The 13391-nt window shown below is 41.2% G+C and overlaps 1 protein-coding gene across 9 annotated transcripts in view; it reads right to left on the bottom strand.

Annotated features, from left to right (window-relative positions):
* The window catches only part of FBXW8 (F-box and WD repeat domain containing 8), a 115642-nt gene that overhangs the window by 40592 nt on the left and 61659 nt on the right, over positions 1–13391 (bottom strand). For all 9 annotated transcript variants that reach the window (XR_013401515.1, XR_013401516.1, XR_013401517.1 and 6 more), the window contains 2 exons: positions 5339–5535; positions 2141–2347 (listed from right to left, as the gene is read on the bottom strand). Coding sequence is in view for 5 of the 9 variants with exons in the window: in XM_077955343.1 (XP_077811469.1) it covers positions 2141–2347; positions 5339–5535 (404 nt within the window). In the remaining 4 variants the exon portion in view is untranslated. The remainder of the gene's footprint in view (positions 1–2140; positions 2348–5338; positions 5536–13391) is intronic.

Below are 13391 nucleotides of genomic sequence, written 5' to 3'. Positions count from 1 at the left end.
AATACCAGCTTACAAGTCATTTGAGGGACTATACTTTTTTTTTTTTTTTTCTGTAGAGACAGGGTCTTGCTATGTTGTCCAGGCTGTTTTCAAACTCCCAGCCTCAAGCCATCCTCCTGACTTGGCCTCCCAGAGTGCTGGGATTATAGATGTGAGCCACCGTGCCCAGCCAGGGACTGTACATTTTTAACCAAGGATTTTTCATAAAATTAATGTATTAATCAGCTGATTCTTACAGTGAATGCTTTCAGTTGGGTTGGAAATTTTGAGAGGAATCAAAAAAACCCCACTGCCTTACATCCGTATCTGAAGGATCCTTGTGCTGGGAAACTGCCCCTTTAGGTAGTTTCTCAAATGTATCCATTACAACTGTATTACTACAGGAATAAATCCATTCAGATAAGTCAAAGAGAAAAAGGACCTACCTGATAAAACATTTATAAAAAGTATGAAAAATTTAAACCAGACTAGTACTGAATATAACTATCACCTCTCTATACTGAGAGCTCTAAAAATAAATGAGATAACACAAACTTGAAAGCACACCAGATGAAAAATTAGAAAGCAAATGGTCTCTCCTCTCTCAACAAATGAGCTCACCAGGGATGGGAAAAGAAAGTTTTTTTAGAACACAAGAAAGGAAACTGCCTTAGGAAACCAATTCCTGCTCCTTCCCTCCTGAGCTGGAAGACAAAACTCAGGAGTTATATCATGACACATCTTCCAGCTAGGACACAATGGAGATGCCCCAACCAAACTGCACACCAAGTCTGCAGCATAAGGGGAGGCCTTTTCACAGTGGGATGACAGGACACCACACATACAGCATCTACGCTTAGTCTGTCTTCCTGGATGAAGAATGTATCACTGGGATCCAAGATGCTTCCATTCTTAACCATTTACTGGGCTGCAAAACCAATCACTCCTACATAAATGAGATTTGACCTTACAGGTCAAATACATGGAGGAAATAAGATGTAAAAGTAAGCACCACCAGAGGCTGGACTCCAACTATGGGTGGGAGTAATAACGGGAGGTTCAGGAGCCAACAGATCGTGAGCTCTCATGTGCCAGGCACCATGCCTCAAGCTTTACATATGGCTTTTCATTTAATCCTACAACTCTAAGAAGCAGGCACTACTATGAACTCTATTTTACAAATGAGGAAACTGAGGCATAAAGAGGGTTAAGGAACGTACTAACAGTCACACAGGGTCTGCAGGCCCAGACACATTCCTTCGCAGGAATCCCACCAACTGACAGAAAGGGTCAGGAGCAGGGAAATTGGAAAGAAAAAAACCAAAATGAAACAAAAACTTTCTCTCTCTTCCACTTGGTCCCACTGATAGGGAGAGTTCTATAAATCAGCTCTTAGACCAAGTATTTGGCCTACAGTCAGGATAGTAAGATGCTAGGGAGTGATAAAATTTAGTCATCACTCAAAGAATTTCCATTCAAAACCTGTCTTCCTGCTTCTGACTCAGAGTTTCAGAAGGCACTTTTATGCACTGTTGGTAAGAATGTGAATTCTGATGCACCTTTTTAGAAAAGCAACTTGGCAATGTCCATCATTATCGCAAGTACACATCCTAGAGATACACTATATATACAAGGACTTCTGCAAGCTGCAATATACATTGTAGCGTTGCTTATAGCAGCCAACACAGTGAAAGCAAGCTAAATGCCCACCAGTGAGGGGCCTGGCTAAACAGGCTATGAGCTAGAAGCATATGCTGGAATCCTAGGGAGGGAGAGTTGGTAAGAGCTGACATGGAATGCTCTCCCCAAGGCACATTATGGAGTAAAAATGCTGGGTACAGAACACTATGTATACTGTGATCGCATCTCTACAACAATATGTTTTCAGTATACAAATGTACTTATATATGCATTACATTTTTCTAGGTGGATACCTCAAAACTGTTAATAGTTTATTCTATGCAGCGAAGTTAGGGGAAGGGAGGAGAAAGAAAACGATTAATTTTCATTTTCAATCCTTTTGAAGTTCTTTGAATTTTTTGACCATGCTTATATACTGCCCTATCTGGAAAAATATTGAAGAGCTTTAATTTTTCAAGTCCCTGCTAAAAAATAAATCTATGTTCTTTTTTGTTAATTATACATCTTGCTAGTTGTGTACCTTGCTTCCTTCGTACACCCATCCCAGGCCCTGTACACCAAAAGCAACTTGGTTGGCAGAGACGTCTAGACATGTGACAGGCGGGCCGTGGGCATAAAGGAGGGTTCTGGCAGAGTCTTCGGCTTTGAGCAGGTACATCAGATCTCCAGCAGCGGCTACTGCCACAGGGTACCTTCCAGTTTCTGGAACTATTTCAAGGTACTGAACCTGTTAAAAGGTAAGAGTTGTTTAGTCCCACAAATTCATCCTGACTTGGTCAAAAATATGCAATTCCACCTACACATCAATGCGAAGGCCAGCAACCCAACAGAAAAAAGATGGGCAAATGAAACACCCACAGGAAATGAAACACAAACAGCTCTTACACAACAGAAAAGATGTTCAGTGTAAGAGAAACATAAGACATGCCTAAAAAGAGAAATACAAAATGAAAATTCATTGAAATATGATGCTTCATCTTTCATATCGGTAAAGATCAAGAAATCTGATAACACCCTAGGCTGGAAGTGAAGGAGGGAAAAACCATGTTCCATGTTTCTGGATTCCACTTATTGCTGGTGGGGACATAAATCTTGTCCAGCTTCTATCAAGGGAACTTTGGCAACTCTTATCAAAATACCAAATGAACATACACTCTGACCTAGGACATCCACTTCTAGAAGTTACTTACAAATAAACTCACAAATATAAAAAATAATTATATACAAGGTTATTCATGAACTGTAGTACAATTGTGTCTTAGCTAAAAACTAGAAAAACGGAAACACCCATTACTAAGGGACTAATTAAGTAACTTAGTGTATCTATACACTGGAATACCATGCAGTCATAGAGGGAAGCATGAAAACGTTCTTTATAAAACGAAACAAATGGGATGATTCTCCAAGATATACTTAGCGGGTAAAGCAAGGATGCAAGATGAGTAAGGTAACCTCACCTGCTGAATGTGTACAAGGTGGGGGCGGAGAAAGTACACCACATGCTTGACTCGCACATCCATAAATCTACTAACAATGGCTGCCTTCAAGGAGGGAAGTGGATTATGAGATGCAGAGATTTCCCACCATCAGCCTTATTGTGTCTTTTAAATTCTGAACCATGGGGATGTAATAGCAATTCAAAAAATAAAAGGTTTTTTGTTTGTTTTGTGTGTGGTTTTTTTTGTTTGTTTTTACAAGAAACTGAATAAATAACATTCACTCAGTTCCAAATTCGCAAAAAAGAATATTTTAACATTCGTGCCAAAATGTGTGGCCAAAAGGTTCAAAATATCCAAGTGATCTGCTGTCTCCTGGTTTCAATGTCATCAGGGTCCATCTGGCCACCAGAGGGTAAGGAAGGGATCTACAAACACATTTTTCTACCCACCCTGCTCCCCAGTCCTGAATGCGTCACCACCGGCACTTTGTCTAATGTGCACGAGTCTGAGACGCACTTTTCAAGAATAATTTGATTCTGTCCATCCACAGGCGGCCCATTTCTCCACGGTGCTGTTCCCAACAGGCTTTCGCCTCTTCGAGTAAATCACGAGAGGACACATGGAAGGTGAGCCACGCTGTGTAATAATGAAAATCCACAGTGTGAAAGGACAGCGCTGCCCTGACCATACGCCAAAGAGTTCAAAGCCGGCCTCCGGAACACCGTCCAGAGGAGCTGGAGGGAGCGTCAACATCCGGGGGACTCTCCTAATCCTTGGGCCCAGCTTCACAAGCAGCAGGTCCATCACAAAGGACAGCCGCTCTAGGCTAATATCGCAGACCTGGGAACACTGCCACTGCCATTCAGGGGCGTATATGGACAAGACAAAACTGGCTTGGCTCTTCGGGCCAGGGGTGCCTTTTCCAAGGATACTCAGAGCATTTTGTGGGAACCTTTCACCCAAAGTGAAAAATAATTCCTAAACCATGCATAAAACCCGCCTCAGACAATGGCTGCTTGGTTCCTCTCACTCCTCCAAATCATTTGTTATTTTCCTACAACGGACATCCTCTGTCTAGCCCTTTAACTTTATCTCCGTGTTGGCTTTCTGACAGACCAAGAGGCTGAGACTGACAGTGGTGGTGCCATTTGCTGGGGGCTGTAAACTACTTCAAAAAGCTTCCAGTCTGTGCCAGGATGCCACCTTATTGCCAAGGCAGGATTTGCACTTTACAGAGAAACTGGCATCTTAAGTATCTGGGTCCATTTAGTGATTGCTGGTCTACAGTATTCTTTAATCACAGACTAAATAGTACTTTGGAAGTTTTGAGAACAGAAATATACTTTCACATTTTTCTAATAAAACCCAGATGAGTTGACATCATCAGGCCATCTTGGGGGAGCACTATTTCCAAAGTGCAGATGCTCATGGAGGTGAAGCAGTGATGCCATGGCTTTCTAAGTTATTCTAGTCTAAGATTTCCACCAGAGAGGAAGAGGGAGGAACAGGATTGGTTCCAGGTCAGGCCCTCAATTCATCACTCAGTGTTGGCTTTTCTGCTCACTCTCCTACCAGTGCCAAAATCAAGTTTGTTTAAATTAAATCCAAACTCAGCATAGACAGATTTGAGAACTTCCTTCTTAGCCCCAAATCATCTCCCACTCTACAAATATAGAGGTTCCTGTATAAATGAACTCAGAAATAAGCTCGACATAAAGAATTCTTAAGGCTGGCTGAACTGCACAGGTGACATCCTGGAACATGGCTACCCCATTAACACCGACTTAAATCTATCTTCACTCAGGAGTTACTTTCAATTTCAGGTGAGACAGTCTTGGGATGAAGGAAGTGTAGGAATGGAAACCTTCCTTCCCATATGGACTGGGATAACACCACTGAACTCATTCTCGCTTATATATTAGGTCAGAAACTGATCATCAATTCCCAAGGGTAAGATTCCACCGTGTTAGTCTGAAAAAGGCCAAGGAACCACAGTGATGAGCAGCTCTGACCCTGAAGTCAGCCCTAAGGTTTGAATCACAACTTCTTAGCTCTGAGAACTGGGGCAAGCCAGTTCACTGCTCTAAGCAGCAAAGTGACTTCTTGGTAAATGGGGAAAACACTACTACCTATTTTGTAAGGCTGTAGTTAGATTTATGGATGTAAGGCCCACAGGAAGCTCTGAGTGAATGGGAGTTACCAATGCCATTAGTACATGCTTATATTAGACCCAGAGATTCTAAGAATAGAAAATAAAATGACCAGACTAAAAAGCTCACCAGTTTCGGAACTTCAAATTCCGCAGCTATCTGCCAGTACCCCTCCTCACTGGGGGACAGCATCACGACATCAAAAGCAGAAGCTGTGGCCACAGTTGCATCGTCCTGGCTGAGGGCTAGTGCCTGTATTCTTGCATCATGTTCAAAACGATGAACAGGGTACTTTCCGGTCCTTAAATCCCAAATATTAAGAAACCCTATGCAGCAAGAAACAATGCAGGTAACAATTTTAATTCACTTAATATGTTCAATTATTTTAAAAACATGCAACATAAAGGAAAATTTTTTAAAGGGGATACCTTGGAAATGAGACCCAAGCCTAAACACGCAATCACTTATGTTGCATATATACCTGACGCACATGGCCTGAAGGTAATTTTATACAATATTTTACTTTTTTATTTTTTAGAAACAGTGCCTCACTCTTCGCCCAGGCTGGAGTGCAGCGGTGCTATCATAGCTCACTGCATTCTTGAACTGATGCACCTAAGTGATCTTCCTGCTTCAACCTCCCAAATAGACAGGACTACAGGTGCATGCCACCATACCCAGCTAAAATTTTTTGTAGAGACACAGTCTCAGTATGTTGCCCAGGCTGGTTTTCTGAACTATTGGGGTCAAGCAATCCTCTTGCCTCTGCCTCCCGAAGTGTTGGAATTACACGTGTGAGCCAATGTACCTGGTCTATGCAATATTTTAAATAATTCTGTGCATTAAGCAAAGTTTTGGCTACCAACCCATCACATAACGTTAGATGTGAAATTTCCTACATGTAGCATCGTGTCAGTGCTTAAAAAGTTTCCAAGCATTTTGGAATTTTGGATTAGGGATGCTCAGCCTATATTTCACATCCTTCCTTAGCACCGTCCTCCTTAAGTCTCTGTTAGCAGCGGCGCTTTATGTTGCATAGCTCTAAAACATGTGCTTCAATATCCCACACTTGTCAAAAATGCCAATTTTCCACTCTCCTCCCAGCACCTGGAATGCTGCTACCCAGATTAATTCCTCTTTCACACACTGGCCATGTCACCACCTTTCTCCAGGGTGGTTTCCAGACCGGTAGCATCAGTACCACGTGGCAACTTATTAGAAATGCAGACTGTCAGGCACCAGCAACTCTGGGGATGTCCACTGGAGTTTAGAACCAGTGGTCTACAGGAACTTACACTTTTCTACCAGTCAGATAAGCTTTTCTGTACTTAGCATGTCATTGATTCTCCTTTCCTCACAAATAATTTCATTTTATCATTCCCAAGCTATTTCCTTCCCTTCGAAGATTTACCCAAGAAAATAATTACTCTCTGCATGAGGCTGGTTACTGCCTTGCTCCAATTCCAATTGATTCAATTTTTCAAAATTCATCAAGAAATAAATGTGTGGAGATAACACAGTCTGTGGCTATTTGAGGTCAAATCCAGCTCCAGCACTTGTTAGCTGATGGACTTAGGGGAGTTGCTTAACAGCTCTGAGCCTGTTTGCCTTTCTGTAAAGCTGAAGACAACATTACCTACTACATAGGACTGTGGGGCAGATGAAAGGAGACCAGCCACACGAAGCACTGAAGATGGACCAATCCTTTCTTTTATTTTTATGCAGTCTATAGTTCCTGTTGTGTTATAAAACATATTTAATCTATCAATGTTAATTTCCCTTCTATTGCTCATCCGTAAATCTAGCCCTATTTACTATAACTTCCTATTATCTAGAACAGACCAAGCTTTTTGCTTTTCTTCTCTTGGCAGTGTATCTTCCTATCTTTCTTTTTTCTTGCCTTCTACTTTGTCTTTAAACCATAAGTGCTTTGAGTTTAGGATCTTACTATAAAGGATCATTCAGCACTAAATAAATATAGAGAATTGGAAGAAAATAATACATTTGGGCTGCTTTGCCAGACTTTCAAACTGTCAGTAGGCTAAGTAAGCAATTATAAACAAAAGCAGAGCCTTCTTCAAGCTAAATGTTGCTTCGCAACTAAAACACAGTGTACTCTTAAGAATTATGATAAACTTGGGGGATAAGCAGATCACAAAAGGTTCCACAACACATTCCCCTGGCAATTATTTTGGCAAATTCTTTCCATCCTGACTCAGAAGAGAAAAATATGCTGCAGAAAATGCCAGTGGCTCTACACATCAGATAGGAGATCAGCTCTCCCATGCCAAGATGTCTGCTCTTAACATGGGCTTCCTTCAAACACTGCATTGCATTTGTTTGCATTTGTTTTGAGACATCACAACAGTAAAGAGAAAAAAACACTGCCATTTGCATAGAGCTTCTGAGTCTTCAGAGACTCATGTGTCTCCTCTCACGGAGCATTCACTTCCATCTTGGGAGGAGGAGCACCATTTTACTCCTCTCACAGAAAAGAAACAGAAGCACCGAGCAGTTAAACAACTTGGTCCAAGGCCACTTGGTATGTCATGAAGCTGGGCTGGAATTTAGCTGGAAAAGTGCAGGATGAGTGGCTGCATTTGTAAGTGCATAAAATAACTACGAGTTCAATGAGTAACTGACATACACCATCAAACTCACCCTGGGTGCTGCCAAGCGTGGAAGCTATTTAACCACAGCTCACTCTAAGCACACATGGAGTTTATCTATAAACACATTTTTCATTATTAATCAAGTATTGGTTTTGTTGGCATCATTTTTCCAACAGAACTTTATGCAATAAAACATCCTTCACCACAAGGTTGAGTTGCACAGAGCTATCCTGAGCAGGGTCTTTTCGGGGAAAAAAAAAAAAAAAAAAAAAATTCCAAGGCTCCATCAATTTAATGGTCAAATCTTTCTCTCCTGAAAGACTGTCGTGTTGTCATCTTTTTCAGTTTCCCCTGCTTCAATTATAAAGTGTTGCACTTGGTCAGGTCCTCACTTGTCAGGGGCTGATATCACATGCACAGTCCTTCAACATCATTTTTAGGTGCAAAATCATTTAGGATTGTTATGTCCTCTTGATGAGTTGATTCTTTATCATAGGCAAAGTCCCTCCGTATCCCTGGTTATTCTAGTCTTTGCTTTGAAATCCACTTTGAGAGTGACATGGCTACGCCAGCTTTCTTTCGATTAGTGTTAGCATGCAGAACTTCTCCCATTTTTTCGCTTGTGTCTTTATATATTGAAACTGGGTTTTCTGTAGACAGCATGTAGTTGGTCTTGCTTTTAATTGGGGCATTTAAATAATTTATATTTACTGTGATTATTGATAAGGTTGGGTTTAATCTACCAGTTCGCTAATTTTTTAAATTTATCCCATCTGTTCTTTGCTCCCTTTTCTCCTCTTTTATTGCCTTTTTTATTTTTTGGATTGAGTATTTGGGATAACTAAATGTGTTTTGTTCCATTTTAATTCCTTTGTTGGTTTGTTAGCCAAAACTCTTTGTTATTTTAGAGGTTGCTTTTGGATTTTAACAGAAGTCTTTAACTTATCACAGTCTACCTGCAAGGAATATTGTATCACTTCACATGTTATATAAGAACTTTGGCTGGGTGTGGTGGCTCATGCCTGTAATCGCAGCACTTTGGGAGGCTGAGGTGGGCGGATCACTTGAGGTCAGGAGTTCAAGATCAGTCTAGCCAACAAAGTGAAACCCCGTCCCTAGTAAAAATACAAAAAATAGCTAGGCATGGTGGTGGGCACCTGTAATCCCAGCTACTCAGGAGGCTGAGGCACGAGAATTGCTTGAACCTGGGAGGCAGAGGTTGCAGTGAGCCGAGATCGTGCCACTGCACTCCAGCCTGGGTGACGGAGTGAGACTCTCAGTTAAAAAAAAACAAACTTCAGAACAGCATACTTCTATTTCTTCCCTTCCAGCCTTTGTGCTATTATTGTCATACTTTTATTTCTACATGTTACAAACTTTTTATTCGTACATCTTGTAAACCTTACATACATCGTTATTACTTTTGCATAAGCAGGCAATTATCTTTTAAAGATATTTAAATAATTAAAAAAGCCATTTCCATTTATCCATGTAATTACCACTTCTAGTTCTTTCACTGTCACTTTCAACATCACAAAGTTCTGCAGCTTCTGCAGGGTATGCAATTTCACTTTGAACTGTATTGTTGGATATCTGCCCCAAAAGCATATGGGCAGAGTGGGCAGGAATAGATACAGAACCTAACAGGGAGGGGTGTTTGAGTGAAAGCTAATTTTATAAATCGTCAATTTATCAGTTACTACAGTTATGTCATGGCTATTTTTATAATCTCAAAACTGCAAGGACTTGAATAGTGAATAACTGAATTATAAGAATGCTCTATAATAGTGTGGCTGATTATCATCAGCTACATTTAGCCAAAAAGGAATCAATGCAGTAATACATTCAACAGGTAGTTACGGAGCTCCCTGTTTTGTACCAAGGCACTATTCTAGGGACTGGGGTATCACAGTGAATAAGTCAAAATAAAACAAAAAAAGTCCCTGACTGATGGAGCCAACATTTTAGTGACATATAAGAATTGAAAGGATACCTGTTCTCACAAAACACACACTGGAGAGAAACAAATATTTAATAACTAAATTATAAAACACAGTTATCACAGAGAGATATACACAAAGCACAATGGAACAAGGAATAAGCTTAACTTTTGGTCATGCTGTCACACTATTTTAAGACCCCAGAAAAGCAGCAGCAAACTTTTCTAGACGTTTTAACTTGAACCAGGTCCACATTTATTGCGTAACTACTAAGGAAGAAGTAGTCAATGTCCGTCAGAGCCAAGGAAATTCACTTCTCAAATAGGTATTTTTTTTTATCTGATGTAAATTCATTTGAAAAGTCAAATTTTATCATACTGCAGACCTAGCAATGAAATGGATTTGGCTCCTGACACTGTGAATTTGTGAAGTGGCAAGACTGTGTCCTTTTCCCTCTCTACACCCTACGGTAGGGAATTCAGAGTGCTGGATGTGGCTATACATCAATAAAGGTTTGCTGAATGCTTGTCATATGTTTCAACATCGAAACATTTGGTTGTACGAAACCCACTGAAACTGGCTTAAACACAAAAGGAAACTGGAATGAGGCTATTTCACGGAGCCCAAGGGCAGGAAGTACAGCTGGAGGTGATAAGGGATCAGAAGCAGGAACCAGGAAGACATGCAGAACCAAGGTAGTGTATACAACTTGTGTGCACCACAGATCTTATCTCTGCTTCTCTCTGCAATTCTATTTCATTCTTCTCTTCGGAAACCAGCTTTCTCTCATCCCTGGGCACATGAAGAAAGGGTGGTGTCTCCATTCCAGGAGGTCTTCGACTCCAAGCATGCAACAAAGTCTGAGTCCCAGCCAGCCCATCCCAGTCCATGAATCAGCTTCCCCCAGGACTGACGCCCCATCCCTCATCCAATTAGCTGAGGCCAAAAGACTAACTCAAATACTATGAACATGCCCACCTGGCAAGGGCCTGGGGAGGGACCTCAGGGCAAGGAGACACCCCCCGCCCGCCCCGGCAAAGGTCTCTACAATATCCCTCCTGCACAGTAGGCCAAGGTAAAACAAGAGAAATAGTCTCGGCAAACACAAAGGGAGGTTCTACTTGGTTTCTTAGCAGTGGCATAAGCAGCAAGCCTTTTTTTTTTTTTTTTTTTTTTTTTTTTTTTTTGCCATTCCCTGCACCAGGCATCATCCTGAAGGCCGGAGTGTATAGCCCCCGTTTTGCCCCTAGAGAAACAGAAAGAGCAAGTGTTTTTCTTCCTTCCTGACCAAACCTCAGTAGCTGGATAAAAGATGATTAATTCTGAGGAGTGCTGGGATCGCAACAACACTGTTTCACTCATAACAAACAGGAAAAGGATGCAGACAAAAGAAGAAACTGGGTCTCTTGAAACATCCGGAAGACAAGTGAGGGCCATTGGCCTAATAAAGGAGAAGGGGCAGGGCCTGGCAGTCCCACCTGCTCCCTGGGCTCAGGACCCTCCACCTTGACAAGCAGCAGCCAGGCTGAAGGAACTGTGAGCTCAGCCTAGACTAGGAACAGCCATTAACGATGACATGAGTAACGATGGCCAGTCTTTCGAGGAGACATAAAGCCTGCTCAGCAGCTGTGGATGGGCACCCATGCCAGTTTGCAGCAGGCCCCTCCCACCTCCCTAAGGAGGCCAGCCAGAGTGTGGTAATGAAACTGCACATAGTGGAAATGGGATCTAAATGAGTTTAAACTGATTTATGTTAGCTTTTGTAAAGATTACTCGATATCTGGAAAGTGCTACCACTGTGAAATAATGTCGACAATCCTTAAGACCTCCGTCTAATGGTACTTGCACAGAATATTTATATTCTTCGTCATGGGAACAAGGACCATAATGGATACCATTTTTGTTTTATTAGGGATGCATATTTAAATTAATCTGCTATTTGCCTAAACAATTAGCTGCTTCTGTTTGTGTGCACAAAGCCAAAATTGCAATTAAGCTTCCATCAAAAAGATAAGTCCCAACTAAAACTGTCCCGGTGGAGTCGTAAGAGCTCAGGGCAGAACTTTCCAAAATTACTTTTTAGCATAATGGTAATTATGTTAATTGCCTGAAAGGTAAATAACTGCTGAACTGGTTTTGGAAAAAAACACAATTGGTATACTCCTCCCTCCCCTTTGATCTTTTCCATGCACCACAAAATTTAAAACACGTTAACAGTTTTGAAGGCCATAGACTAGTTCCTTCTGGAACTACAGAGCTGGTCTTGTGGTCTTTAGTGGTTTCTTGATTAGAAATTATTTCAGCCACGAGCTCCCATCCTCTTGAGCTTGCACAATAAACACCTGAAGCTTGGTGTCAACTTCACGATCGTTAAATAGACAGGATCAATTAACTGTGTTCAGAGATACTGAATGAAGTTGACTCTTTATAGACAGCTGGCAATCTCAGTTTCCACCATGTAAATAGGCACTTGCCTATCAGAAATTAAGCAGGAGTCAGAAGAAATTCTGCAACAAAGGAAAAGGCATTTTGACAAAAATTTTAAATATATCCACAGCACTTACTTAACACGTACCTCTTTGTTCATTAAATCCACACATCGCCACTCTGAAATCAGGCCAGAGACATAAAGCTAGCACAAAGTCGGACAGGACAAAAGAAGTTTTTGCTCTTCATGGAAGAGGTGCCGGTGGGAGATTAGTATCAGTGTAGACAAGGGTCACAAAGAACAGCTAAACCACAAGGGTCATGACAAAGGAAAAAGCTGAAGTTTCTTGTTACTGCGGCTACTGTGGCATGCCATCCTGCATTCCCGCTGACCACAGCTCTACAGCTCTGTTGCCTAAAGCAGACAATAAACAGAAAACATTCTGGAAGCTGCATTTTAGATTGACAAGTTTAAAAGAATCTGAATAGGCTTGTGGAGGTGGCGACTGGTTAGGGCATAAACAAAGCAGCGAGATCACCAAAGTAGAAACTGAGTCAAGAGAAGAGGAAGTAAGACTGAATATATTTAGTAGCTCTCAAATTCAAAGCAGAAAGAACACTTGAAAAAGAAGAATGAAAAATGATGAGACAGCAGACTGAAAAGGAAGCACATAGTGTATGTTAAGACTATGGCAATGTGACTAGATAGAAGAATTTCCAGTTGGCATCAAAGGAAAACAGACTGATGGAGAAGGCGAAGAATGAGGACCAGCTGCTACAAGGGAAAGTTTGAGAGGGCAGGTAACGTGAAAGAGACATCACATCGCTGTGTGCGCAGACTCAGACCGAGGCCAATTTTCTCTATAACCAACATAACATGATAGAGACTCTATCTGGAAGAGATCAGCAGACACTGGTAGTAGTAGATGCCTCTAGGGAGGGGAGTGGGGAATCAGTGGACTGGGTGGTAATAGATTTTTAAAAAACTGATCACTGTTGAAGCTGAGTGATGGGTATATGGGTATATGAATATCATGCTATTCATTCCATTTTTGTATATTTTGAATTTTTCACAATAAAAGAATTTTTTAAGAATAACAATTTGAAAGGCTATCACTAACAAAAGTAAAAATACCTTAATCTGTGTTTTACAAACGTTTTCAACAGCCACACTACAGACTAAGTGTCTTCTCAGATCTACGG

The sequence above is a fragment of the Macaca mulatta genome, chromosome 11 (assembly GCF_049350105.2).
Source record: "Macaca mulatta isolate MMU2019108-1 chromosome 11, T2T-MMU8v2.0, whole genome shotgun sequence".
In the NCBI taxonomy this organism is placed as follows: Eukaryota; Metazoa; Chordata; class Mammalia; order Primates; family Cercopithecidae; genus Macaca; species Macaca mulatta.
This window is presented reverse-complemented; position numbering and strand designations above follow the sequence as displayed.